This window comes from Nesoenas mayeri (assembly GCF_963082525.1).
Source record: "Nesoenas mayeri genome assembly, chromosome: 5".
Classification (NCBI taxonomy): Eukaryota; Metazoa; Chordata; class Aves; order Columbiformes; family Columbidae; genus Nesoenas; species Nesoenas mayeri.
The window spans coordinates 68,858,371-68,886,026 of record NC_137548.1 but is presented as its reverse complement, the minus strand read 5'-3'; the positions used below and the strand labels follow the sequence as shown (position 1 = coordinate 68,886,026).

General features: G+C 55.6%; 1 protein-coding gene across 2 annotated transcripts; it reads right to left on the bottom strand.

Moving 5' to 3' along the window:
- Nucleotides 1–27: 27 nt before the first annotated feature.
- On the bottom strand, nt 28–27,647 carry IGHMBP2 (immunoglobulin mu DNA binding protein 2). 2 transcript variants are annotated; one of them, XM_080345703.1, is made up of 15 exons: nt 27,555–27,647; nt 26,003–26,172; nt 25,511–25,703; nt 24,704–24,801; nt 18,538–18,701; nt 17,684–17,884; nt 14,535–14,682; nt 12,540–12,714; nt 7,570–7,752; nt 5,843–5,961; nt 5,523–5,617; nt 5,039–5,162; nt 2,231–3,031; nt 1,592–1,776; nt 28–316 (listed from the first exon to the last, which is right to left on the bottom strand). In XM_080345703.1, exons 1-15 carry the CDS (start codon nt 27,626–27,628, stop codon nt 119–121), a joined length of 2,928 nt encoding a protein of 975 aa, XP_080201829.1. In that variant the 5' UTR covers nt 27,629–27,647; the 3' UTR covers nt 28–118. The 2 variants fall into 2 exon arrangements, with proteins under 2 accessions (XP_080201829.1, XP_080201830.1); XM_080345704.1 differs by lacking the exon at nt 7,570–7,752.
- Nucleotides 27,648–27,656: the final 9 nt, after the last annotated feature.

The following is a 27,656-nucleotide window of genomic DNA, read 5'->3' as shown; positions in this document are numbered from 1 at the left end:
GTGACAGTGGAGACCCCAGAGCCCCCTCCCCCAGCAGGGCCTGGTGGCTCTAACGGCATCTTTGGTTTCTGTGGTCTGACCCGGGACTTCGGGGTTGAACACCAAGTGTCTGGCTCCTTCATTTCTCCTTGTCTTTCCTCTTGCTCTTCCTCTGGCCCGTCAGCTCGCTGAGCTTCTTGTCCAGGCGGCGCTGGAGATGGGCCCTCCTGGCAGGGTCCAGCGCCGCGGCCCTGGGGCCGTTCCCGGGGTGCAGAGCCCCCTGTGCGCTGAGCCGCTGCCGCGCCTGCGCCCTGGCCTTGTCCCCGCAGCCGTGCACCTGCGGGATGGACACACCGGGCAACGGGTCATTGCGGGCCGGGAGCCGGGAGATGGGTCCTGGAACTGCCCTTCCGCCTGCTCCGCACCCCCTAGAGCCACCTCCCCTTTATTTACAGCTCCTCCGGCAGGAAACAAAATACAAAGGTCATTTTGCTGCTCCTGGGATCCACACAGCGGGTACATCAGCTTTTTGGATGGTTTAAGTGTCTCCTTCCAAACCTCTGAACATCTGGGGAATCTCCCACCCCTCGTGCCAACAGCTGGAGCTTGCACGGCTCTCGCATGAGAGACAGAATTAAAACCCAGCTCCCGATAGCATTCTCTGCTCATGCAGTAGGATTTGGGGGAAACGGAGAGGAGCAGGAAAGGTGACTTGGGAAATAAGAAGAGATCTTTTTAGCCATCTATCTGCTGCTTTAGTGTAATTACATCTGGCTGCTGCACAGGAGCTCCCCGGCTATTGCACATGGAAGCCTGATAATGGCTGGGAAAAGGGCTGAACTTTAAAACACAGAAAAACTGTGTGACATGGATTTTATCCTTCCAATTGTTCCTCATCAGAATCCTCATCACCATTCAGCAGGGAGAGGCGATTCTGCAGGAAATAAATTTCTACCCCACCAGCTTGTGACTGACCATAAATACGACTATTCTTTGCCATGGAAACAGATAGAACTTGACAAGGGGAAGATCTCTGCTGAGGATTTATAGGTCAGCTTGCTGAACGTTGCTAAGATGCGGGAGGCGAGGAGCTGCGCCGGGTGCCGCCGGAGGACGGAAAGCCGTCACCTCTCGGCTCCTGTGCCCGTCACAGCCCCGCCAGCTCTGCCCACGGGCTCACACCCCACGGCCACCCAACCTGGAGCACTGCGCTGCCCCACCCGCCCCTGCAGCCCAACAGAACAGGGAGGCCATTAAGGAAGCGCCTAATTGCTAACGAGGCACATGAACTGCAGAGAGCCAGGAACCCTATCTGCAGGCTGCCCAGCTCTCTGCCTCCTCGATTCTCCTCTCTGACTTGTTTTATCTCCACGACCTGGGAGCATAAATGCCAGAGGACGGTGAAGAAGAGCACAAAGCAAAGGAAAAGCTCTCAGGAGGAGGCGTGCAGAGCCCCCGTGTTAACGCCCGGCAGGCCTCTCCACCTGCAGCTCCAGCAAAAGCTCCAACACAGGGTTCTGCTTTCATCTCCCTGCCTGGGGAGCTCAGTGGGAGAACCGCTATGTTAAACCCGCGTGGTTCAGCACATCCCGCTCTCCCCTCTCGCACGTACCTCGGGGACGTGGTGGCTGAGGCAGAAGCGGCGGCGGCAGTGCGGGCAGAGCTGCCCCAGGGTGGTGACGCTGGCTGTGCAGCGGGGGAAGCCGCAGGTGCTGTCGGCTCGAACGGCGGCCGCGATCAGAGCGTCAATGTCCTCCTGCGCCGGGCGCTCCGCTCCGCTCCTCGCCGCTGCCTTTGCTGGGGAGAAGGGACGTGGCCATGAAAGCAGCTGCTCAGGAGCTGAGAACAGACCCCAGCGACCCGCAGCAATGGCCTGGGCCCGTGAGGCACTGTTTGCAGTGACTGCATTTCGGTGAGACCCAGCAACCTCTGGCCTGTGCTGAAAGGCACCAGCAGGAGCCCACTGCTACCTTTGGGAGCCTCCAATCCAGTTCCTGAGTCTCCTCCCGGGAAAGGGTCCCCGGCGCTGTTCTGCTGGCTACAGAAACGTGCCTCCCTGCACCCAACTCCCTCTCCCTGGCACACGCTCCTGCCAGTTCTCATCCCCGCAGTGACAAGTGTCACAGAGCTTTCCAGGAACCCCGGCCCTGCTCCACGCACCCAGACACAGCACAGGGCCTGCAGGGAACGCTGTGGTGACTAAGGACCACTCAAGAAGACCACTAACTGTGCTGCTTACAGACTGACCCACCTCTGGCTTCGCTTTTGTCTTTTTTCCTGCTGCCGGTCTTCCCGCTGGGCTCCTGAGCCTTCCTCGCCGCCTCCTCCCGCTTGGCTTTCTCCCTCTGGACCCTCTCCAGGTGCAGGGTTTTCAGCTCCGCGTTCCCCTCGCTGCTCCCTCCCGGCTCGGCAGGGACAGACGTGTCCCCATCGCGATGCTGTGGCTGGGGAGGGGGCAGCTGCTGGCGCGGGGCGGCGGGCAGCGAGGGCTCGGCCGGTTTCTTGCGAACGCTGACATAGCGCTCCTTCCCCTCCCCGGTGCTGCCGTGCTGCAGCCCGTGCTCCTCCGCCATCAGGTGAACCAGCAGCCGGTCGTGAGCGTTGAGGCTCGGGGGGAAGTCCAGCTGCGGCTCGCTGCTCGCCAGGAACGCCACCAGCATGGCCCTGAGTCTGTCTGCGCCGTCCTTTGTCCCCGGGCCCTCTCTCCCGGGGCCGCTTGTGCTGGGGGACGGACGCGTTTCTGGCTGCTGACAGGTGGGTTTGGTCGCTGTGGCTTTGGGTTTCCTGCCGGGTTTGGGGCCAGGCGCGGCGGGGGGCTTGGCGCCTCGCTGCCGCGCGCCCCGGCCCTCCTGGGTGTAGTTTTCGGGCGGGAGGTCATCGAGGTACTCGAAGGCCGTGCGCACCTCCCCGTGCTGGCCGAAATAATCCACCAGGCGCTGCAGGAAGGGCTGGTTGCTCACGGTGCGGGTGTCGCAGACGACGGCCACGTGGCGCCGGGCGCGGGTCACCGCCACGTTCATCCGCCGGTCCTCCGCCAGGAAGCCGACCTCGCCTGCCAGACAGGAACGGCGCTCAGGGAGCGTGCTGGCTCCAGGGCCACAGCTGGCTCAGACCAGCACGGGCTGCTGGCTGCACTTACTGGGCTCCAGTCCCTGACTCACGCTGTTCCCTTCACCTTTCCGCTCCCTCCTGGCTGCACAGGGACAGACGTGTCCCTATGGGGACACCGCAGCTGGGGAGGGGACAGCAGCTCCCCCTCAGCCCCCAGGAGCACGGATGGAACATGGAGAAGAGACATGCTTTCCTGGGTGGCCCATGACACAAGATGAGGCTGGGACCTGGGAGCAAACGCAGCACGGGGCAGCGTGGAAGAGGCTCACCTTGCGTGGAGAGGAAGCGCAGGTAAGGAAACAGAGCCCGGCACACACAGACCCTGGTCAGCGCAGCTCCCGCTCCTGCCCCAGGCCCTGGCTGAGCTCCCGGCCCCAGCCGTCCCGGCGGCTCTGCAGGGTCCGCTCCTGGCGCTGGCTGTTTGCTCAGAGCCAAGCGGTGAGAACAGCAAACGGCAGGATGACTCAGGAGCAGCGGGCGACAGGGCAGCGTGGGCGGCGGCCGAGCTCCCAGCTCCAGGGACAGAGGAGCCCGGCTGGGGAGGCGCTGAGGCGTGTGCCGGGCGGTGATCAGCCCAGCTCTGCTCTGCTGTGGCTGTGTGGCCCCATTTGCGCTGCCTTTGAGGCATGGGCTGCGAGCAATCCTCTCTCTGTGCTTAGAGAACCATTCCCAGGTTCTCTGATGAGGTTTCACCTGGTTGCAGGGGCAAGAACAACCACTCTGGCCCGGCAAGAGCGTTTCCTGTGGGATGGGGAGCGGCTGCAGAGGGACGGGCGCTGCTGGGCACAGCCCTGGCCTCTGTGGAGCAGAGAAATGCGGCTGCAGAAGGGCTATGGATTTTTCCTCAGGGTCTGGGGGGTGTAACATCATGTCTTGTGCCTCACGCAGACCAGAGCCTGCCCAGACACTGCAAGAAGCCGCCTCGTGCCCCAGGCAAGTGACTGATCCCCGTGGCACAGGTGAGCTCTGGCTGGGGCCGTGTGTGGGCAGGGGACGAGAGACACGCGGCTCCCACCGAACACAGCCCAGGTGAGTCGCTCCTCAGTACGGACTGTTCTTAGTCCTGGCCCTCCACTGTTGTCCCCCAGCACTGCTCTGCTTGCTCTAGGCTGTCTTACAAAGAAGCGCCTCCTCCTCCCACACATCCTTTCCCCTCTCCCTTCCTGACACCAGTGCTCCCAGCACACACAGCGCTCTGTCTCCACAGCAGAGGCAGCGCGCGAAGGGACGTGTCACCGCCGCCTGGAGAGGACAGTGACCACGCACAGGAGAGCGGTGGGCACAGTGGGCACGGTGGGCACGGTGGGTCATGGCCCCACTCCTGCCTGCGCTCGAGCTGGTTCCAAAAACCCTCCAGCATGGCCAATGGCTCCGGCAAAGGAGCCTCACGGCTCCAGGGCAGCAGCTTTTTTCCAGCGATTAACTTTCGCTGCAGCTGCTGATAGGGAAGAACTCGATTTTCCGCTCTAGATTTTGCTCCCAAAAGAAGCATTTTCTGTGCGTGACTGGTAATGCCAGCTCCTGCTTGCTTGCTTTGGGGAAATGACCCAAAATAGGCTCCAAACACAAGCAACAACCCCTCTAAATTTTCACCTTTTGCAGTTAAGTGCTGGGCACTCCAGTAAACGCGGTGCTTTCTTAGGACCCAGTTTAAATAATTTCTGAGGCCTCAAAAACAAAGAAACCCTCAAACTAAGCAGTCCTGGCTTCCCCTTCACCTGCTGCCTGGCACGGGAGCTTTATCTGCAACCCTGACGGCAAGTATATTTGGTCATTAAAAAAAAAAAGGCTGACAAGGAAGGTTCTTGCCAGTAAATTCCTTCAGAGTGCTGGAGACCATCAGAAGTGCAATTAAACCGCAGCTCTTGGCAACACAACGAGCGAGCTGGGAGCAATCCCGTGGTTCCTGTTCCCCTCCCATTTCGGGTGACTCCAGCACAGCGCTCACCTCTGCGGTTGGACCTCACCAGCGACAGGATCACCGCCTCCTTCTCCCGGCCCTGGAAACCGTCCACCGACTTGACTTCTAGTTCTGGGTACCTGTGGCAAAGCTGCTCCCTTAGCATGTCCACCTGCAAAACACGCAATCGGCATCTTTGAAAGAAAAGTGCAAGGTGAAAAGGAATGAAAGGCACTGTTTTGGTGAAGCCCCTTCCTCTCAGACCCACAAGGACGAGTGCTCACATCTCCCGAAGGTCAAGCACTGGGAGTGGAAGACACTCACCTAATATCTCCTTCCCCATGGCCTCAAGCTGCTTCAACGTGGTCACGATGGCCACAAATGATGATACATTTGGGCTCTGCTGCCTCCCCCTGTGTCTCTGAAGGATGTTCTGGGATCACTGCTGGAGACGCCGAGGTCTGAACCCACCCTGTGCGTCTGCCCTGCATGTGTGCGGCACAAGAGAGGAGCTGCGGCACGGCTGTCTCACCTGAAGGTTGTAGGGGGCCACGACGGCGATGTCCTGCGCCCTCACGCCAGCCCCCACCAGCGCCTGGACGTGCAGAGCCACCAGCTGCACTTCCCCTGCGGCAGAGAGAGAGGGGCCGGATGGGGACAACCCGTAATTATCCAAGAGATTAATGGCAATCCAGACAACGGATTATTCTTCTCCTGAAGTGAGACCCTGGAGCTCACTAAAACTTCAGTTCTCTATGCTGGAGAAACTGGAAAAACTGGAGAAACTCCAGTGGGAGCCCCAGCGCCTCAGACAATCCATTCCGGCCAACAAAACTGTCCGAACAACGGTACCTGGGTTCCCCTTGGACTGTTCATCTTCCTCCTCCAGCTCCAACAGCCCACAGCCAGCGGTGTCTATGAGCAGCAGGGGAATTGCGGTCTCTTCGGTAGAGGTGACACCTGGCAGGTCCCTGCACAAGAGATTTGGGAAAGGACCAGTGAACAACACTGAAATTACAGCAAAGGGATGGGGAAAGGACCTGTGGACAACACTGAGATTACAGCAAAGGGATGGGGAAAGGGCCTGTGGACAACACTGAGATTACAGCACAGGTATGCGGAAAGGGCCTGTGGACAACGCTGAGATTACAGCACGGGGATGATGAGCTGCGGTGTTGCTCACTCCTCCCGGCCAGACCACAAGGACAGAGGGAGAGCAGAGCTGATGTTGGTGCCGAGGCCGCAGCCCGGCAGCGGTGCTGTGCGGGTGACAGCGCAGCAGGATGGGCTCTGGGGTGGAGAAGAATGACAGAAACTGAGAGCTGAGGTTCCTCGCGCTCTTCAGCCAGAGCTGAGAACCCATTAATGCTCTGCACCGCGGGACTGACAGTTAAACGCTCTCCCAAAACGCAAACGAAGAGCCAAAGGCCCCGGAGCGTGTCCTGGGCCGGCAGTGCTGGGAGGCCGGGCACGGTGTGGGTGTCCGTGTCCCGCTGGAACCGCCTCCAACAGGAACCATCTGCTGGCCCAGCGAGATGTGGCAGCTGCGTTCTGGTTTTTACGGTGCTGAGAGGGAGGAGGAGCACCTGAGGTGTTCCTGCAGATGTGACGGCAGCACTGCTGGGCAAGAGAAGAAAGCACAGTGCGAGCAACCACAGAGGAACTGGGGTTTTGCATAATTTCTACAGCTAAAGTTGCTGCATTAAAAAAAAAAAAGCTGTATTTTAATACATCTACCTCTAAAGCTGCTCCAAAAATATTAGTAAACTAGAGCTGAATCCCCAAGGAAGTTGTCAGGTGAGCTGAGAGCCCGGGGCGACGGAGGGCAGAACGGAACGCCTGGAGATGGCAGGAGAGCTCTGAAACGTGTTACTGCACATGGGTACGAACCACAGCGAGCTGCGACTCTGGAGAGTCTGCAAGCAAACGGGGGGCTGGCAAGCCATGGGAAGGAGGCTCACCTCACCTCACCTCACCGCACCGCACCGCACCTCACCGCACCGCACCGGACAGGCCAGGCCAGGCGGGGAGCGAGGGGAGAGGCGGCTTCCAGCTCAGGCCCAGCCCAGCCGCAGCCGCTCCTTCCCTTGAGAACCCACCAGTCTCACCATTAAATGACACACGTGCGCACAAACGTGTGTATAAACGAGGCAGGAGTCGGCCCGGGCTCCCTGTGCTCGCCGAGCCGCGGGCTCCGCGCCCAGCCTGCTGACACAAGCAGAGCCGCGCTGGCTGCAGCGGTGAGAGGAGGGAGCACCTAGTGCGGCTCACGAGTGGGATTAGTTTGAAACAAGTGCAACAAAATGGCCTCTCTGGCTATCTCTGTCAAACCTGGATCTGCTACGAAACTGAGAGATTCTAGGGGCATATCAGTTTGTCCAGAAGAGAACTCTGCCGTAGTGTTACATGGGAGAAAGGACAAGCCCCCCCAGTTAACGTTTCCTCGGTGAAATACGGCTGGAACAGAACTGCTGTGGCAGGGCCGGGAGGAATGGCAAACGCCACCGCGGGGAAGGACAAACCCACGCGTGGCGGGACGCGGGGACAGCGCAGACACCGAGGAGCAGCCGCTCCCTTACCTGAGCAGGTGCTGTGCCACCGAGGGGTGCGCGCTGAGCTGCCCGCCGTACATCTCGCAGGAGGCCCAGCGCATGATGTCCTGGTGCATGCGGTACTGCACCCGCAGCATGCGCACGGCGCGCGGCCCGTACCGCTCCGCCAGCCGCTCCAGCAGGCTGAGCGACAGCCCCGCCGCGGCCGCCCTGCGGGAAGAGCCGGTCAGGAGAGGGCTGGCTGGCTGCTCCGAGGGGTGAGCCCTCTTTTGGGGGTCGACCAGCATCCCCTCGCTGCAGCCGCAGCCCAGGGGCAGCCAGCCCGGCCTGCAGCACCCGATGCTCCCACCCACATCTGCTCAGCGAGGGTGCCCAAGATCTCTGCCTGGGGAAACAGCTCCCAACCAAAAACCCCTTAACCCGTAGCCTCATCCCGTCACCACCCGTAGCCCCACCGCTCGTACCAGGCTCTGGACAGGGCAGCTGGCACCGCCAGCTCGGCACTGGAAGCGCCTGGTGCGGCGGTTGAGAGCTCGGCCCCAGCGCCGGGGTGCTCGGTGTCAGCACGGCCAGGCCTGGCTCGTGCTCCAGCCAGACGCCACTCGAGCGCTCCCATTCCTCCCTGGCCACCCTGCCCAGCCAGAAGCACTAATGCATCTCAGCACTTATTGCTTTATCACCCATTAAGAAAACCAATGCTCCGTCACTCCTGACAAAGGTCCTGTGCTTATAGCTGTGACACAAATTAATAAAGCTCCTAATGAAATAAGCCTTTCAGGAGCCTAATTGCTTTCTCTTCACCATACAGAAAGGGTTCATTAGCAGCATTGCCTAATGGCTCTGTCTGGGGAAGAAGAATCACTGTACTTTGATGTTGCATTTTGAAGCACAAAAAGCTTTTTCATCCTGTGTGTCCAGTGCCTTGTATGAGACCGTGGTTCGCGGTGAGGGTTCCGATTGCTACCAGCACACGGTGTACAAGCGCGCTGACGGCGGAATGGCAGAGAACAGCTTGGGAAAACGATCTCGGCCGAGGGGCAGGGGCACAGCACGCAGCCCATCCCCGCCGTGGGGAGCACCGCGTTGCTACGCGGCACCGCGGCGAGCGGCTGGTTTGCTGTGCTGGCCAGCCCTGTCGTGGTGGCAACAGGGTGCTGGGTAAATATAACAAGAGACTGCAAATGCATTAAAACTGATGGAGAGAAAATGGAGGGTAGATCTTTCTGAGAAGTGGAGTCTCAATAGCCCTCCTTGCTAAATCACAGAATGCAGCACACAGGGAAAAAACAGGTTGTAAACTCTGAAAGGACACAACCATGGGAGTTCGGAGACGGCGCTGTGTTTGCAAAGGCTGGTGTGATGTTAGCGATGCTGAACAGCACATAGAGGCAGCGCAGCCAGGAGGGCTGGAGGTTCACAATAAGGATGTTGTGCTTTACACAACAGAGGTTTCCAGCTGTGCTGTGCGTTGTGCTGCCGATCATGAACCGCGGGGAGGTTGTTCACAAAGCCTTTGCAGCTCCCCAGCCCCAGCGCTGCTCCCGGTGCGCACGGATGTACTTAGAGAGCTCCTTGTGATCCAGAGGTACCCACAGAGCTCCTTGTGATCCGGATGTACCTACAGAGCTCCTTGTGACCCAGAGGTACCCACAGAGCTCCTTGTGATCCAGAGGTACCTACAGAGCTCCTTGTGACCCAGAGGTACCTACAGAGATCCTTGTGATCCAGATGGACCCAGAGAGCTCCTTGTGACCCAGATGTTCCTACGCTGTTCCTGGCCTTCGCTGCTGCCGGACACTGGCGAGTAAGTCACTTCGGGTAACTCAAGCGAGAGGTGAGGGACGTCAGAATCAGATGCTCCCCAGTCTGCAAGGGCTGCAGGACGCTCAGCGGCTGAGCAGCCACGGGTCCCTCCATCTGCTGCCATCCTCCACTCCCCTCCCTCGGCTCACAGATTCTCACGAATCTCAGAGCAAGCCTAAAACTGATTTTCATGCAGAACTGGCAGGAAAACCCTGGTGTTAACAACCAATATTCTGATGTGGTTTTTTTAATGATATACAGTAAAGCAGAGGGGCATTAAACCTCACAGCAAGCCTCACAAATAGTGCTCTCCTCTACAGGAACAGTTCCCACTGCAGGGATCGCCATGAGGTTATATGTTGAATTAATAATGAGGATATTAAACTGCTTGTGAATACTTCACCTGTTAATAACTTCCCCATTATTTTACTGTGCAATTAATTCCTACAAGGCACTTCCCATTGCTGGGAAGTCTTCCAGCAGCAACCCGTCCATCACGGCCAGGCTGGCGGGGAAGGTGCTGTGAGGTGCGTGGGGACGCCCTCTGCCTCGGAGAGGCAACGACAGGGGGCATCCCCCAGCCTGCCCACCCAAACTCCCCGAGCCTCAGGTGGAAAAACCTGGAGATAGCTGAGAAGCGCTGAGTCTGTGGAGGAAAAGCAGAGAGCAAGGAGGTCGCTATGGCAGGCAGGGCCTGAGGAAGCCCAGCTGTCTGCTCCTGTTCGCAGCACGGCTCCCACAAAGCGTCCAAGTGCTCCTGTTTAACAGGCTGCCCACTTGAGCAGGACTGACTTCACAGACGATCCCTCTGGCAGCCCCGATTCATCCCGGCTAACTTTAGACCCTTCGCTGGGGCCCCGAAAATAGGAGTCCACCCACCGCGGGGCTGCTGTCATCAATGGAGGAGAGGGAGGGTGGGCGGAAGGTTTGAGTCCTCTGCCTGAATCATCCCTGGAAATAGCTCATCGTTCTCCATTAACCAAAGAGGAGCTGGCAGGTGATTCGGGGCCTTAATTAGATCTCTGGAAATACCTAACAAGATGGAGGTGGGAGGAATTTGCCTTTGTGCCGCATCCCGCAGCACTGAACGCAGGGCTCTCCAGCACCCGCTGTCCTCGCTGGGGACGGGGCTGCAAAGGCAAAGCTGAGCTGTGCCTCGCTCCGCGCAGCGAATGCTGTGCTGGGGCAGCAATTAAAACACAGGCAGAGTTCAGATCTGTGAGGAAAAGAGCTAATCATTTTTAAAGGCGTTTATCTGAGAAGTAATGGGATTTCTCCAAACAAGTTGTTCTGATTGATCAAAATGTGGTTTGCGTTCAACAAGGAGGCTCTTGGGCCAAACTCTGCCAGCTGCTCCAGCGGGACCTCGCTCACGTCTGCCCAGAGATCCAGGGGATCCCCAGCGGGGGTTCCTGCCGGGGGGAGCTTTTTGCTGCTGATACCACCCTGAAATTAAAGGGGACTGAACTGCACATTTCTTCTTGCCAGTAACCAGATCCTTGCTCCAAAAAGTCCCTTGCACACCAGGTAAGGAGCTCGTCTCTACTGGGAATAGTTTTGTTATCCCACTTCAAATTAAACTAATTCTGTGCTGGTGTAAGCGAGGCTCTGGCCATCCCTGGGCTCAGTCAGACCACAGCTCCCCGGCCTGGCCCAGCCGGGCAGAACAGCCCCCATTTGTGCAGCTGATAACGGTAAAATGGGAAGATGATGCGGTGCCTTAACGTTATTTGCACCGTCTCTTAGGCACCTGCTGTGAGCCGCTGCCTCCCTTGGATTTTTCATTTCCCTTGTTCAAAATTCAAGGGAGATTACAGATACGTACCTTGCTTATTATCTTTTTTGGAAGCAGGAGAGAGAGTTTATTAAGTCAACGCTATTTCTCTGCTTCTGCCCAGTAATAGCTCAGCAATTCCAGATGCAGAGCTCGATAAACATGCGCACGTGTCTATTCTGAACTACCCAGCGGCTCGCCAGTCCTGTGCGGAGCATCCCCTGGAAGCACAGGCAATCTAAACCAGCCCCAGATCCCTTCCGTACGCCAATTGTTCTGAATGCACATCCTGTGGGCACTGTGAGGGTTCCCGGCCCCTGCGGTGTGCGTGATAAGGCGGCATTGCGGCGGGCCCGCTCCCGCATTAAGACCTTAAATACACGTGGTACCGCAGAAGCAGAATTTAATAACGGGAAGAGAAGACTTGGACTAAACCGAGAATGAGCCTGAATTCACTCGGCAGAGCTGCAGTCAGCAGAGGAGGTGAACCAGGCGCCCCTCTTGCCAAGTGCAAAGAAACCTCATGTAGAAAAAAACAGGTTATCTTTCTTGATAACAAAGCTTTTAAAGTTTATATACAAATACTGGTCAGTGAAACCAGAATTTGTGTCCCTGCTTTGTTCACCTTCTGTCTGCTTACCGTCTTCCTAGGCTGCATAGCTGATGTGATTGTTTTAAACTGTTTTGAACAACCTTTCTAACCGCTCCGAAAATTACTCTGCATAACCGAGAGAAAATGAAGAATTCAGACACAGCACTGCTAAGGAAGCAGAACTGAAAAATACCTCTGCTGATGATGAGTCTCTCGGGAAGAACGTCTGTTAAATACACACAATCCTGAGTAAGCCCATAGTAGCACACAGCACAAGTACTCCTTCTCGCTAAAGAGAAAACACAAGCTCGACGCCCAGAGATCTTTGAAGCCCGGGCATGTTTCAGTGACTGATGCAGACACACAGACTGTAGCCCTGACTGACGGCAGGACAGACACACAGACCGCAGTCCTGACTGACAGAAGGACAGACGCACAGACTGCAGCCCTGACTGACAGAAGGACAGACACACAGACCGCAGTCCTGACTGACAGCAGGACAGACACACAGACTGCAGCCCTGACTGACAGAAGGACACAGACACAGACTGCAGCCCTGACTGACGGCAGGACAGACGCACAGACTGCAGCCCTGACTGACGGCAGGACACAGACGCAGCCCGCAGCCCGCAGTCCCCGTCTCACGCTGTGGATCTGCTGTTCCTCAGCAGTCCGTCCCTCACGCAGAGTCCTGGGAACTGGTGAAACCAAACCCAAGGTGAGACCCAACCCAGCCCATGGGGGATACCAACAAATAACCCACGTGAAAGAAACACCTTGGCCCTGGGGGCATTCGGGAGTGTGGGAGGAGCCCGAGCGGCTGCGTACCTGTGTGAGAGGATGGTGGGGGGCAGCTGGCGGTGGTCCCCGGCCAGCACGCAGCGGGGGGTGCGCAGCAGCGGCACCCAGCAGCTGGCCTCCAGCGCCTGCGCGCACTCGTCCAGCACCGCCAGCCCAAAGTGCTGCTCGGGGAGCAGCCTCAGCGGCCCGTCCGGGGAGGCACCTGCGGGAGAAGCGCACAGCTCAGGGCAGCGCTCAGCACCCACGGCCTGCGCTCGCAGCAAGCCGCACACACTTTAACTGTGCCCGAAGGAGGCACGTAAAAGATGTCTCCTTGCTGAGATTTAGAAATCAATCTCTGCAGTACATCCCAAGTACACATACATTTATCTGTATATGCAGAATTGTTTTTGCCAACTTGTGTCTGTCTTTTTTTTTTTCCCCTGGCATCTGGGCCCAAAAGCTTCCAAGTCTCCTTAAAAACAAGAGCGAAACCCAGATGCCAAACAGAACAATATGGTCCGATGCCTCACCCAGAGCAGGAGCAGAGCAAGCGCACTAATGAACACCCACTTTCCTTCTGCCCTCCAACGCAAACAAAACCCTCCAACCAAAGCCGAATTCTGAGCTTCGCCTCGCCTGACACACTGAGGGACACGCCAAGAGGGAAAGAGCAGCTGAGCGCCCACTCCTCCGAGCCCGGCTGCGCTGCCCTGTCCTTCTGCGCCGCAAAAGGCAAAGGGAAAGCCCCGGAGATTGCAACCAGACAGCCATGGCAAGGGCTGTTCTGTTAAATCAGACATCCGCTTGTAATGTCAGCCAAACAGCCCTTGCACAGGTCCTGCTGCAATCCAGACACGAACCGATATCGATCCACACGTTGGTCAGAACCGTGAATTTCAGAGGCATTAAAAATACCACTGCAATTCATCAGAAAAAGGGATGCAGCAGGAGGGAGGAGGATTAGGAAGCCAGCATGCCAGACAAGGAAATTTTATTCACGGCGTTTGCAGAAATGCTCTTTCAAAAGCTCCTGCGCTGTTGCTGTAGCTCTGCAGGCAGCTCTGATGGGGGCGATTCTGCTTTGCCGCTGCGAATCCTGCCGCCTCTCCTGCTTTGCGTCAGGTCAGATGTCACAGTTTGTCAACCGAGACACCCTGTTTTCCTTTAAAACATTTTTTCCAGCCTATATGAATCACCTTCGCTAACAAGGGGCATAGAGCTTGAACGTGACTTTTGCGATTTTGCGCTGAAGGTGGAAGGAACAGAACTAAGTGGAAAGGCTCTATCTAAAACAACCTGTACCAATGTGAGTGCAGCTGGTGCTCTTCCCTTCCAGCCCTGGAGCTCGGCCCGAGCTTTATCGAACTGCCATTAGCTAAAGGTCACTGGTGTCCCTGTGCGCTGCCAGGATTAAATCCTCTCTCGGCTGAACCTAGGAACTGAGCAACAGAGCAACAGAGCAACTGAGCGCTCCGGCCTGCAGGAACAATAGCTCCATCAAACTGCGTGAGTTCAGACAATGCCCAGATTGCTGAACCGAGGAGAACACCAAATCCACAGTCCTGGTTTGTCCACCAGCACCACAAGCCCCAGAGTCCCAGGCAAAATCACATCTGCTCAACACCACGGGCAGCACAAACCACCAGTTCTACTGGAAAAGGAAACCTCTCCGTTCTTTGAGGGAACCTTAAAAGAGAGGCCAATTCCCAGCAAATAACGCACTGGAAGGATTTATATTTACCCTTCACACCAGTGACTTGTGAATGCCCCATGAGGTTCTTTTTTATGACCTAAAACTATTGATGTTTCCCTTCAGAAAATTATCTCTGAGCAACCAAATCTGAAGATTACAAGTTGGCCCTGGGGAATTACACATCTGATCTAAAAATGCACTTTAGCACGTGTTAAGCTTTGAGCACCCGTGTTGCCCTTCCATGCAGGGGTATTGCATCCTACGTGCAGGATGCTGACGGCACAGGGCCTCCAGGTGAGCCCTGGCAGGTGAGGGGCCGCGCTGCAGAGCAGGAGAGGATCGCACACCTGTGTTCGTGGCGAGGACAACGCTGGCGTGGGTCAGGGCTGCGGCCATCGCTGCGTCCTCCCGCTCCTTCAGCTCCTTCCTCAGCACCTTAATCTCACTCAGGAAATGGCTCCGCTCCCCCTTGTCTTGAGCCTTTTTGGTTTTTGCCTATCAAACAGAAATATTGAGGTAGAACAAACTGTTTCCAGCCCTAGGCATATGTTCAGCTTCTCAGACAGCCCCAGACCCTGCACACAGCATGGCTTCTCAGTGTCACCATGAGCCATCGGCTCACCACGATCAGCCCCACAAAACCTTAGTGCCTTTTCCCTCTCCGTGCCAGAAAGGCCCTTCCTTGTGCTGCTTGAAGCACAAAGAGCATTTCTGCCTATGCAAAGATGAACCACACCAACGCAATGGCCAAGTCTATGCACCAGTTGAAGCATCTGGGCACGAAGCAGGGAGTGATGGATAATTACACTATATACAATTATAATGGTGATGCGGCGTAATGGGAAGCGGGGTGTTGTGCCGTTGCTGGGTGAGGAAGCAGGACTCCCCGTGTCACTCTGCTCCACGGCTCAGGGGACACGGGGGCCCTCGGGCTCCACCTGCCCTTGCCGCAGGAGGGTCCCGAGTTCAGCGCGCTGTGTCCAGCCACAGCAGCTTTGTGCTTTTAAAAGGGCATCTCTGAGTTGCTGTAAATGATTCAGAGCAATATCTAGACACGCTCATGCCTTATTTTAGCAACGCCTATTGAATGTATCTAACACATCACATCATCAGCACTGGTTGCCAGCACTTCCCCAGCTACAGCCCAGCAGCTACAAGACAAGAACCAAGCTATTGTCACTGCGAGTCACCTTGAGAGGGAAACTTGGATTATTTCTTTGGAGGTAAGGCTGATGGCTTGAGAAGGCTGGAAAGGCTGCAGACAGCAGCTTTTGTAAACAGCCAGAACAGTAAGAGCTGCTGGTTCCCATGATCATCCTCTCTATGGATGGATTCTCCAGTGTCTAATGCGGCTTAGCTCATGTTTTCCCCAGGAAGGACATTCATGTGTCTCACTCCTCTACTCAGCTACCTGTTGTGGTTAAACTTGTAGGTATTTAACACCTGTGACACCTCTACGTGTCTGTCAAGGGCAGTCAAAGCTGGCTGATGGGCTCAGGAGTGACAGGGGAGGGATCGCAGACAGATACGCAGGTAACATGATCGCACAGGTGTCTTTCCCTTAGCTCCATGTGAAAGGCCAGGCTGGGTGCCAGCCCTGACATTCACGGAGCTGATGGGACGAAGCGGATTAGCATCGACTTCCTCTCTGCTACAACCAGAGGAAGACGAGTGGGTAAAACTGCCAGTAGGGCTGAGTTTCATGTCTGTCCTGCAAAGAAGACCTAGTGAATAAATTAAAAGCAGCAGCTGTTCTCTGGTGTTGGCTGTTGACATCCAGATCCAAACACCCGACTGACTCAGCTCTGAGGGCAGCGGCGGGCACAGGGAGCCCAGCCCAGAGGTGACACCGCACTGCCACTTGTCCCCAAGGATGGTGCTTGACACTCTGTAAGCCTGGGTGCCACTCACTCCTCGTTAGGGCTCTAATTGTCCTGACCTGCCTCGTTCGGGCCCCCGCCCACCCACTCATTGGTCTGGGAGCTGCATTTAAGGCCAGACCTTGCTCCTGCAGGGTTTGGGACCTAGGTTTAGTGCAGTCCCTCAGCTGTCTGCCTTGTCACTGTGACCTGTCTGGGGACCGGGATGGACCCTGCTCTGCACCACCCTTCTTTACCAGGTACTTTGGGAGCTGGAGCCTGAACAGGTGAGGGATGGAGACACAAAGGGGTAGGAAATGTGCAAAGAGAATGTGGGTTTTCGTTTGCATTATTAGTTCTGCTGTGGCTGGGGGTAGTGCTGAAAGAGGGGGGTGAGAGGAGTCAAAATGTGGAGCAGACAAAGGAAGAAATTGTTATGGGGGCAAAAAGGGGACATTGCAGGGGAGAAACTGAGGCAGGATGAGGGAAAGGTGGGCCAGGACCTGTCAGTTCTGAAGGCGCTGATTTCTCCCAAATTTCTCTTCTACTACGGAAAATCAGTGGTGGAAAAAACCTCCTCCCAAAGAGAGGAACATTTGTGGAGCTGAAAACCATGTTTGGTCTGTGTCTTTTAGAAATGGGCAGGACAATGGACTTGGCCAATACATGCAGGGGTATGGAGATGCCCTCCTGCACCTCTGATGGAGACAGGAGCTCTCTCGAGCTGGATATGGCTGCAAACTGGCTGCTGGACAATGTGCCCCCAGAACGGGCAGGGAAAAAGAATCTAATTAGTACCAAAACCTACCATCTCAAGTAAAAGAGCTGCTCTGTAAATCAAATTGAGGAAAATTAGGTTGTGAAAGAGAAAATTAAGGATACATTTTTACAGTGTGCTCTGCTTTCTGCTTGAGGTGCCTGAGAGTGGGAGGGAGTGTCAGGACAGCCAGACTTCTCGTTAGGAAGTGAATTAATGATGTGAATGTTGCTCTCTGGTGAAGCTGATTGCACGAACAATGCCAGACAGGTTATCTGGAGAGCAGGGCATTGCAGCACCTCCCCGCGCAGCAGTCATGATGAGGAATTGGGAAAGCAGGGGTTCTGCTGGTGGTGGGTCACCGTGGCAGTTCTCTGTGAGATGCCTTCTCCATTTCTAGAACTGCTGGGCTTGCACCCCAGCTCCTTCCCTCCAAGGCCACTTAAATGTCTCCCAGAGTAAATGACACGAATCCAGGCCACACACATCTCCGGCCATCACCAGTAGTCCCTGCACTAAGCTGGTTTTCCTTTCCTCTCCCCTGAAGTGGCCTTTCTGCTCCTGACCCACCACAGAGAGGCTCACGCCCACCAATGTTCCACCCCCTTTGTACGCGGTTGGATCTGGACGGGGAACATCCCTGTGGTGCCCTGAACCCACAAATGTCAGGTTGAACCTGGCTCACACCAGGACTAGTCACTGTGAGCTGCCTCTAGCCACCCATTCTGGGGCAACCCACAGCACCTGGCTGCTGTGATTGTCCTCTAAGGACCCCCAAGAAGCAGCAGAGTTGGTCATTACTTTTGGAGACGAGCAGCTTGCCTGCGCAGCGGATCTAGAGAGCTGGGAACCCCCCCAGGCACCTGGCGGGGACACGTACGACGGCCTGGTCGATGTCCTTCCTGATGTCCGCCACGATGCGCGCGCCGTCGCCGCGGGCCAGCACGGCGTCCAGGCAGTGCCGCTGGATGTGCGGCAGCAGGCGCGCGGGGTGGCCCAGCCGCAGCACGCGCGCTCCCTGCCCCGCCAGCCGCTCCACCAGGTTGTCCACGGCCACGTTGGAGGGGGCACAACACAGGACCTGCACGGGGAGAAAGTCAGGGCTTGGTACTGCCACGCACAGCAAAACGCTGGAGAAACCGTGTCCGAGCAAGAACAAACTTATCTATGGGGAATGAACCTCTGACATCTCCGCAGCCTCCAGACGCCAAAGGCAACTCTCGCCTTGCTCTGAAGCACGAGTGCTGCTATGCCAAGGATGCTGCAGCCCTAGAACTGCACACAGACCTCCAATTCCTCTGGTTTGTTCCAAATGACAGGAAATAGACTGCCTTAGCTTATTGAACTATTTGGTATACTGCTTCTTATGGAACTTGCTTAAAAACTGCTTATAGAGAATTTGCTTAGCATAAATAAGTTTGCTTAGGCCACAAGTTGTGAACTTAAACTTTCTGCCTAGAAGTCAGTTCAAGCTAGAGGATAAAGGAGCTTTTGATCATCAGCAGGACCTGCATCCCTAGAGATGCAGGGTCTTCTACAAACAGCAACCCTGAGCTTTGGAGCTTCTACTTGTCCCTAATTTCAGCTGATGGGGAAACTCCCTGGTCCACGCAAGCCAAGCTGGACCCTGCCGTGTAGCACAGCTGGATCTGCTCCAGCTGCTGTGGAGCCCCATGGGTTTGCAAACCAAGCTAAGGTGATCCCTGCCGCTCCCGTCCTGCCACCACCACTCACCTTGAGGCCCTGCTGCACAGCTTGCAGGATGATCTCCACCAGTGTCGTGGTCTTCCCGGTGCCAGGGGGCCCGTGGATGATGGCGAGCTCCCTCTGTGCCAGCGCAAAGGACACGGCTTCTCTCTGCGAGGCGTCCAGCGACGGGTTGAAAAACTGCAGGGGCTCTGCGGAGACAGGAGGAGATTTCACTGGGAGTTCAGCTCTGCCTAGGTGCTCGCTCAGAGCCACACATCCATCCAAATGAAAGGCGCTCAGTAGCTAGCCCCGATCAATTTGATAAGGAGAGAACATTTCTGGGGAGGAAGGCACACCCTGTACTGCCTGCGAGGCTAAAAGAGCCCCGACGGGTAAAAATGCAGCTTGTGATGCTTTCAAAATGAACCGGCTGCCCACCCTGCACCCGTGGCATCCCCCCTCTCTCCCACTCTGCTGTTCACAGGGAACAGGCTATCAGTTGTGAACACAGCCAGCCTGTTCTGGAACCTTCCAGCATTTAAAGAGGCATTTCCTTGCTGTAACACCCATTGTGGGATGTCCTGGGTGTGGAGGGTGCTCTGGGTTCATTTTAAAGGTGAGCCAGCACATCTAGTAGCCTTCAAGGAGGAACTAGGGGATGCTGCAAACGAATCGCTCCCATTGCAGTCAACAAGCCCAACGCTGCTCTAGTGAAAAAGCAGCAGGAAAACCTCCAGCACCTGTGAGCACAAAAGAGCAGCTCTGTGTTGTTCAACAATGACTGAAAAGGAAGGCAGGAAAAAATACAAACTGGCAAAATATATATGATGAACACTCAAATTAGTTTGGGCTTTAATGATCAGAAAGGCAAAAGAATATGCAAACTGCATTACTGAATTGGTTTTGCTGCAGAAGACTTGAGTTCTCACAAGCTGCTTTTTTTACCTTTTTATCTAATTTAAACCCATATTTATTGTCATCCCCCATAATCCTGCTGCTAATCTCCTTGTTCATTATGGAAGTTAATTACAGCAGAGATGATGACTCATTAGACTGAGGTTTACCGAAAATAATGTTCCCACAGAAGCTTATATAAGACAGATCTCTGGGCACCGTTCCCTGTTGGGTATCATGTGTTTTATCTCTGTCCTTGTGCTGAGTATGGTTACAAGCGTGGAAGTTTCTCCCAGTTTGAGGCAGGTTAACTCGTGCAGCTCCCACGTGGCCTCTGGCGCTGAGTTTTGAAGCAGCACGACCAAGTGAGGTGTCCGGGTTAAACAAATAATGGTTGTTACAAAGGTGCTTGGTGAGGAAGAACGAATCGGGACTAACGATGCCTTCTTCCCGTCACCCTGCCTCTTGCTTTGTTCGTGATTTGGGAGCTGGTGTGCTAACCACTAAGAGAAGACTGGGAAGCATCCCATGGGCTGGGGAAAAAGAAAGAATAGCTTAAAAACTGGAAGGCATTTCCCACAATGAGGAACAGCCGGGACGTAGGAGTCATTGATATTTCCTTCCTCAAGGAATGAGATCAGAAACTGGCTTTTCTTCACACGCTCGCACCCCCTCTTCCCTTTCAATCCCTCTGCCAAGAGCTGCTGTGTGGGCAGGCTGGGAACGTGGCTCTGCCCAGGCACGCGGTGCTGAGGAGGAGGACGACGGAGCCTTCACGGGGTGCTGGGGCTCCTCAACTCTTTCCATCCACCCGCTGGGCTCTGGGGATGCCCACCTGAAGAAATGCAGTTTACCTGGCCCAGCAGGGCTGGCCGAGGGCTCTGCAGAAGCACCGGTTTGGAAGTGGCACAGGTGCTCCCAGGGACCAGCTCTGCCCCTGCCCTGCCCAGGGTCTCCTCGTGGCCTCTGACATGAGGTGTCACAGCGCACAGGGACAAGGAGCATTTGAGATTTTTTGCAAGCGCCTTGTCATGTTCACCAGACACGTGCCACGAGGCCATGGAAGTTTTGGTTGAGCTCCCCAGTGTTCTGCCTGGGTCACCTTCCACTGGGGACACCCCTGCCGCTCCACTGGGCTTTTTTCCTTCCTCCTCTCTCTTTTCACATGTCTTTTTACAGCAATGGGTATAACCAGCTCCAAGCCATGCCTCTCTTCATGTGTCGTCTTACAGCAATGGGTATAACCAGCTCCAAGCCATGCCTCTTGTGCTCTCGGTGAGCCAGGCAGCGGCTGGGCACGGGGTTCCCACACCAGGCACACCGGGAGAGCCGTGTCAGTGATGTGCACAGGGCTGTACCTGCCAGAACACACAACCTCATTTCTGCAAGAAAAGGGAATGTGTCCGTCCAGCAAGCAGAGCAATGCTGGCCTCTGCTGGCAAGCCAAGCCTCTATACATCCACCACAAGGTGCGGGCGCAGGGGCCCTGTGTACACACTGTGAGCAGGGAAGGGTTTACTGGGTGAGGTCTGGAAGCTCCGACTGTGCCTGGCCAGGAGCTCAGGCTGAAGGGAAGAGCCAAGCAGAGCGATTCTTAGGGCTGGGCTTCTGGGTTTTGCTTCCCAGAGAGTGTGACAAGAGCAGAAACCCTGTGCAGTTCAGTTTGCCTTTTGGAAAGCTGCTCCTCCTGCTCGGTACCTGCCAGGAGGCAGCAAGGTGAGGGCTGGAGATGTTCTGTGGTGGAGACCAGTCCTGTTCTCAGCTGCAGATCCCACCCACCCACTGGCGACACCTTCACAGGCTCCTCTTGGCTGCTCCATAGGCTGCTTCCCACAGCCTGTCTAGTGTTTCTGTGTTATGCCAAGGTTATTTATTCTGAGTTGCATTTTCTCCCCAATCACTGACGTCTTGCACAGGCCCGCTCCCCAAAACATGCTCAGGACAGGACACAGTTCTGGTGGGAGTCATCCTGTGCCTGTTACTACGGGGAGGGATTCATCCCCCAGCAGTGAGCAGGATTTTCCTCACACCGTGAGTGAATCAGCACAGCAGGGACCTTGCCAGTCGTCAGGAGCTGGGCAAACGGGCACGGAATGGTTTCTGTCATTATTACCCTCCTGTGATATCAATGTTGTTTTTAGTAACCCAGTATCGTGTGCTGGTCAGATGCCAGCAGCCACTAACGACCTCAAAACCATGTTGCCATTGGCTTTATCAGACGCCTTGTCAAGCTAATTGGTTGGCAACTGGACCTGGGCGCCCTCCTGGGATGACACAGGCTGTAATTTGGGTTCTCCAGGCCTGGTGTTCGGCAGCCTGCGCTCCCACGGTAACCCGGGCAGCTGTGATCGGCTCCTGAGAAGATCACAGTGCAGCACAACAAAAAATAAGCAACTAAAAGCTGTTTGCCAGTTGGCCCCGAGGCTAATGTCCCTCTATTTGGCTATGCCCCAAAGAGACCCTGTGTAACCACCCTTTCAGAAAACAAAAACAGATGCTTTTCCCGTTTTTCTCCAGGTTCCAAGGTTACATGGTGGGAAACAGCCACCAGTGGAGCAGGGGATGGCATTGGGACTCTGTTAGCTCTGCTGCTGGGAGGAGGAACCACATCTCGCGTTGTTCGGTGTTACGGTGAGTGTTCTGTGTTTCAGTTCTGCACCGTGTGCTGCAGCCTGGGCACCCACAGCCGCATTCCTGGGGACACGAAGCCCCCCCTAGACTCGCTGTCCCTCTCTTGCCCTTTCAGCTCCCACCCTCGTCGCACTAGCACCTCCTGACCAGTTTCTCACCAATTCAGTATCAAGTCCCTACATGATTTATGAAAAGGCACAGTGGTATGTGAACCCACCTAAAACTCCTGAGATTCCCATGCTTGAAAAATGAGGCTTCTAATTTTAGTCCCCACATTTAAAAGTTAGATTGCTGCTGCTGCACTTATCACGTGCCGGAGCCTCTTCTGCCCTTGTGAGAACACCCTCACACATCCGTGCACTGAGCAGGTGCTTGTGGTTCCCACTGACCCTCCTGCTTCTCGGTCTCCTGGTGATTTGGTTCTTCCCCACAGGTTGTACAAAAGGTGACAAATGCTTCCTCTCTAGGTATGGATCTCATCTGCCCTGGGCCTTCCTCTACTGTCAGCATCAGCTTTTTCTCTGGGTGGGCGTTTATAGGGTGTCTCTTCTAGCCCTGGCTTTCTGGGCTACTGGTTGAAGTGGAGATGACACTGCACCCTGGAATGGCGCTGATACAGATGTATGTCTAGACAGCCAGTTTTATGAGATGTACAGAACTTATTAACTCCGAGACTCCTGACGGGCTTGTCTGGAATCAGATAATGGATGAGACAGATGCAGGGAAGCATCTCCCTAAGAAACCAGGCTCAGAGGTGCTTGGTCATGGAAGGAGGAGCAGCAGCCTGAAACGCTGCGAGATTTTTCTGTCCTTCTGTGTCAGAGCACACACCTGGGAAACACTTGCTGCATTCTGCAGCCAGCCAACGCATCTGTGGGTTTCTGTTCTGTGTGCAGGGACACACTGCCCTGTCCTGCGGTGCGTGGGCACGCAAGGAGCTGCGTGTCCCACCATGTGTGTCCGAGCCAGGACTCACCCAGCCAGCTGCTGGGTGCCCTCCCTCCCCCTCACCTGAGACTGGCAGCTCAAGGCACCTTGCAGGACCTACTTAAAGTCATTATTATTTAATTCCTGGCCAGTATCACCTCTCTCCAGCTGGGGAGAAAGGAGCTGTAAGTTGAGAAGGTCACGGAAGGCCTTTCCACCCTGCCAACGGCGTTTTGCCGTTCTCAGGTGATCTGCTGCCCTCTCCTATTGCACCTCCTCTGTCTGCGGCTGAACGGTTCTATCAATCAGTATTCTCGGTGCTGCGAGAGGTGAAATTCACCTCTGGGCTCAGCTGGGCACATCTGAGCAATTTGGTGAAAATGAATTTTTCTTCATTAGAGAAACAGTTCTGCTACCACAGGGGACACGCAGAGTTGAAGCTGCTACAAAAGTTAGTTCATTAAAATGTAATTCTCTTATCTAATATTAAAAATCTGAGTGCCCCAAGGTCCTGACGTAGCCAAAGGGCTGAGAGGGTTGATTTGTGCTAAACTCTGTGCTTAGAACAATGGAGATATGACTCACGCTAACATTAAGTCTCCATCCTTGGTGTGTTTGATCAGCAGAGTTGCCTGCAGGGGTGCTGAGGGGAAGGAGAGTGGCTCTGAACCCTCTGCCTTCACTCCCTGAGTTTCACAGCCCAGCTGCTATTTCCCTCTGCCAAGGGATGACATTCACTTGGTTTCCCCACGATTTCCGAAAGGGTAAGCTGGGTCATTTCATCCTTCATTTTTTCAAAGACTTGCATCAAAAAATATCCAAGTGAAAGGGGTTCTACTTGTATGCCATTTTTTTGACAGCTGTTGGTAAACAAGTTGTGAGGTTTTAAGTATTTGATGAAACCAAAGCAGCCTGCGCATCTCCTGCTTGGCTGAAAACAATTGGCTTGTAAAAATAAAAATACAAGCCTTCCCATGCTGTTTGAAGCTGCAGTAGTTCTACAGTCATCTCATGCCCAGGGAGGCAGAGTTATTGGATTTTCAATACAGAAGCTGAGCTGGCAGTTTCTGATCTTTGGAGTTTATTTATGGATGGGATTGAGGCAGGAAGCAAACCAGAAATGCCTCATAAACTGAACAGTTTCAGACTCATGAATGTGTGCAAACAGATTCCCCCATCACAAATCCTGCCTGTTTTCTGGCAGAATTCAGCTTTACTTGGTACACTCTGAGAAAGGGAGCATTAGCCAGCTAATGATGGTGATGATAAGGGTCTCAGCTGGGCAGCCCCTGAGATGGGGCTGGGAGAGCAGCACAGCGCAGGAGAGGCCTGCACGGCCATGGCCCAGGGCTCCGGCTCTTTGCCTCTGTCAGAGGTGACATCTGAAGCGATGAACATCCCTGAGCCGGGCAGGGACAGAGTGCAGAGCCCTTACCTGTGGGCAGGGAACCTCAGGCTCCACTGATCGCCCTACAAAGCAAAGATTTCCTGCCCTTTCCCCACAGTAACGTTCCATTTCTTTGCTTAAAACCTGCACAGGAGCAGCAACATTGCTGCTCTCATCAGACCATCCGACAAAGCTCTACCCCTGCAGAACTCTCAGCTGCACATACCCAGGCAGACTAAAACCAGCAGGAGGCTCAGTGCATGTGCTTGACTCTGAAGGTTCAAGGGCTCTGACCTTAAACTGCGAAAATTTCTCTAGAAAGAACCTGCCATCAGTCTGGCACAAAATCGTACAAAGAAGCTGCTTCCTTACTTGTCTCGCTGAATGCGCTTGGCTCGGCAGAGAAGAAGAGGACGTCGATGAGGTGGGAGGCCGGACCCCCACGATACTGCTTCAGCGCGTGGAGAGCTCTGGGAAGAAGGAAACAGGCAGGTTACGAACAGCGGGAATTCCTTCGGAGATCCTGTGTGCCTCGGGGCCCTGCGGCAGGAGACTGCGGGCGCAGATTGAGCTCCTCAAAGCTGAAAAGCGTTACTCCACAATAGGCTAATTCTGTCAAATTGCTGCATCCCCCACCCTCACACATCCCTTGTGCTGGCCAGACTTCCACTTCCCACGATTACTGCAGTGTGATACGGTCAGACCTTGTGCCGGGCCTTTTCAGCACATTAATTCAGCAAAAAGCTACTGAATTCTCCTGCAAGGGTGGAAAAGGCTCGACACAGAACCCAGTGAGTACCAGAGGGGATACCAGACAGGACCAAGAGAGCAGCTGAGCATGGGATGAGGGGTGGAGAGGAACAGGGACAGGCAGGACCACACCAGCCAGTGGGGTAGATAAATTCAGGCTGTTGTGATATGCAGCACAACACGTCCAATTGAGAGATCTCTGTATGGGTTCCTCGGCAGTCAGCAGAAAAAGAAAGGCACCCTCCAAAGGTGGGTACCTCCCGAAGTGGAGCTGCCAGAGGACTCACAAGAACAAGATGGGAAAGGAGAGAAATGAAGCCCAGGGAAGCAGACTCAGATCTGGCTCAGAGGAGTTTTTCCAGAATAAATGTGGCAATTTTCTACTGGCTTTTGTGTTGCTGAGGTGAGCTGCAAGCCTGCAGTCCTTACTTCTTCAGCCGGTTGTAGGTGACATCGTTGGCCAGCTTCAGCAGGCGGTACGAGCTCTCGCGGTCCAGGCTCAGCACGTTGTCCCCAGAGTCCTCGAAGGCCACAGTCACTGCTCTGGAGGTGACACGTGTCACGATGCCGGTGGAGAGCGGGTCCCCGCGGTCAGCTGAATCGTAAAGGCCCACGATGTCCCCTGCAAGAGAAGTTACAAGAGAGAGCGTGAGGTGGGGCAAACCTGTTGAAAAGCAGCAGTTCTGGGGAGAGCAGCCACGCAGTGCAGCCCAGCACTGGCAGCAGGACTGGCTGCAGCTCCGGCACCGTGTTCCTGCCATGGGCAGACTGTGTCACGCCTGCACCACAGGAGAAACCTTTTCTCCCATTTTTTTGCATCGATTCCTCAGTCTTTACAAACGTTACAACACAAAGATGTCAAGAAGAAGACATTAGCCAGCTCTTGTTTACCCGCTTTGCACCAACAGGAACGTCACTCACCAGGCCCGAAGCTGTTGTAGGGCAGCTCGGCGTCCGAGTCGCATTTTCGGGGCTGAAACGTCACGAGCAGCCGCCCGTAGAGGCCGGTTCTCTGGCTGGCGGGCTGGAGTTTGAGCAAGCAGACCCCTCTGCGCTGCAGCTCCTTCAGGGACACACTCTCCTGCCATGCCCTGGGAACACACACCAGCATGAACACTGTTTGCTTGGACTGAGGCTGAGATTCAAAGCTTCAGGTGACAAAGATGGGGGAGAGATGGAAAAGAAGCAGGGAATGATGGCAGACACCAGCTTGTTGAACTGTTGGCTATGTGATCATTTTGCAGTGATGCAACTGGATCAGCTTCCACAGGCCTGTTTGGGGAAACGGGGCGATGTTCGTGGAGCCTGGAGCAGAGGTAACACCCGTTTCTCTGTGTTTTACCCTCTCGTGCCTGGGGGTGAAGAGGAAGGACCTGCCCGGTTACCCACATCCCATGACCTGGGAGAGAACAACCTGGATTTTCCCCTGTCACATGTAAGTGCTAAAATGGAAGAGGAGCCATTTTTCAGGTGGAGGTGCACTCATCTCAGACAAACCCCCGCAGGGAATGTCTTTGTAGACCGACATTTGGGGCCAAAGTCAACTGTCTCGCTTGGCAGGGGGGCAGATTGTATAGATCCAAATAAAAAAGCAAATCCCCCAGGTTTATTCTCCTTAGGCCCCCAGTTCGGCTTGTTTCCTGTAGGCTGCTCTGTGGGGAGCTTCGGGCAGCCCTGGGTGGCCTCATCCTGCCTCTCACCACCCTGTCCTCAGGGCTGGGTGAGCAGTGGGGGTGCCTGCACCCCGACACAGCCCCACGCATCCCAGGGGCCCTGGGGACCCCTCGCCCTCTCTGGCACCAGGGATCCGATGGAGCTGGGTGGGATTCAGTGTCAGCTGCAGCCCCGGGGCAGGAGGGCAGGGCAGGGTGGGGGAGAAGAGGAGCCCTGGGGTGCCGCTGGCGTGAGCTGGGACCTATAGGTGACAGCAGGCGCTCTGGGGGGTTCCCACAGGGTGAGCTGGTGCTGTGTGGTGAGTCCAGCAGGGTCCCCACAGGTCAGAGCAGCTGGTTACACAGGGGTGAGCACAGCAGTGTTTCCTCTGCGGGACAGCGCGCTCCCCGCAGGTGACAGGAGGGTCCTATAGCCGTGAGTCAGCTCGTTTCCCATAGGGACAGCAGGTCCCTGAGGCTTGTCTGTCTGTCAGGGTTTCCTATAGGTGACAGTAAGGTCTTCCATAGGTGACTACAGGCCCCAGAGGAGGGTCCATCAGGTATTCTAGAGGTGACAGCAGGCCCTACAGGGGTGCCAGCAGGTCCCTGAGGTTTGTTTGTCTGTCAGGGTTTCCCACAGGTCCCTAATCGGTTTGTGTGTCTGTCAGGGTGTCCCCCGGTGCCCGCAGGCCCCAGGGGAGGGTCCATGGGGGGCTCCCCCGGGTGCCCGCAGGCCCCACGGGGTGTGCGCAGCGTGTCCCGCCGGTACCTGCTCTGGGCCGGTGCCCGGAGCCGGGCCGGTACCCGCTGTGGGCCGGTACCTGCTCTGGGCCAGCTCCGCCTCCCGCTCCTCCCGCAGCAGCTCCAGGTGCCGCTCCGCCGCCTCCTCCGCCATGGCCGCCGTCACTTCCGCTTCCGGGCCG

What these genes read in the sequence shown, in the direction of transcription:
- IGHMBP2 (XM_080345703.1), bottom strand. Translation starts at nt 27,628, where the DNA reads ATGGCGGAGGAGGCGGCGGAGCGGCACCTGGAGCTGCTGCGGGAGGAG. An exon ending in ACCTACAACCGGCTGAAGAA is followed by an intron (nt 24,802 to 25,510) that starts GTAAGGACTGCA and finishes CCTTCTTCCCAG; the next exon opens with AGCTCTCCACGCGCTGAAGC. An exon ending in TGTCCTCGCCACGAACACAG is followed by an intron (nt 12,715 to 14,534) that starts GTGTGCGATCCT and finishes CTTCTCCCGCAG; the next exon opens with GTGCCTCCCCGGACGGGCCG.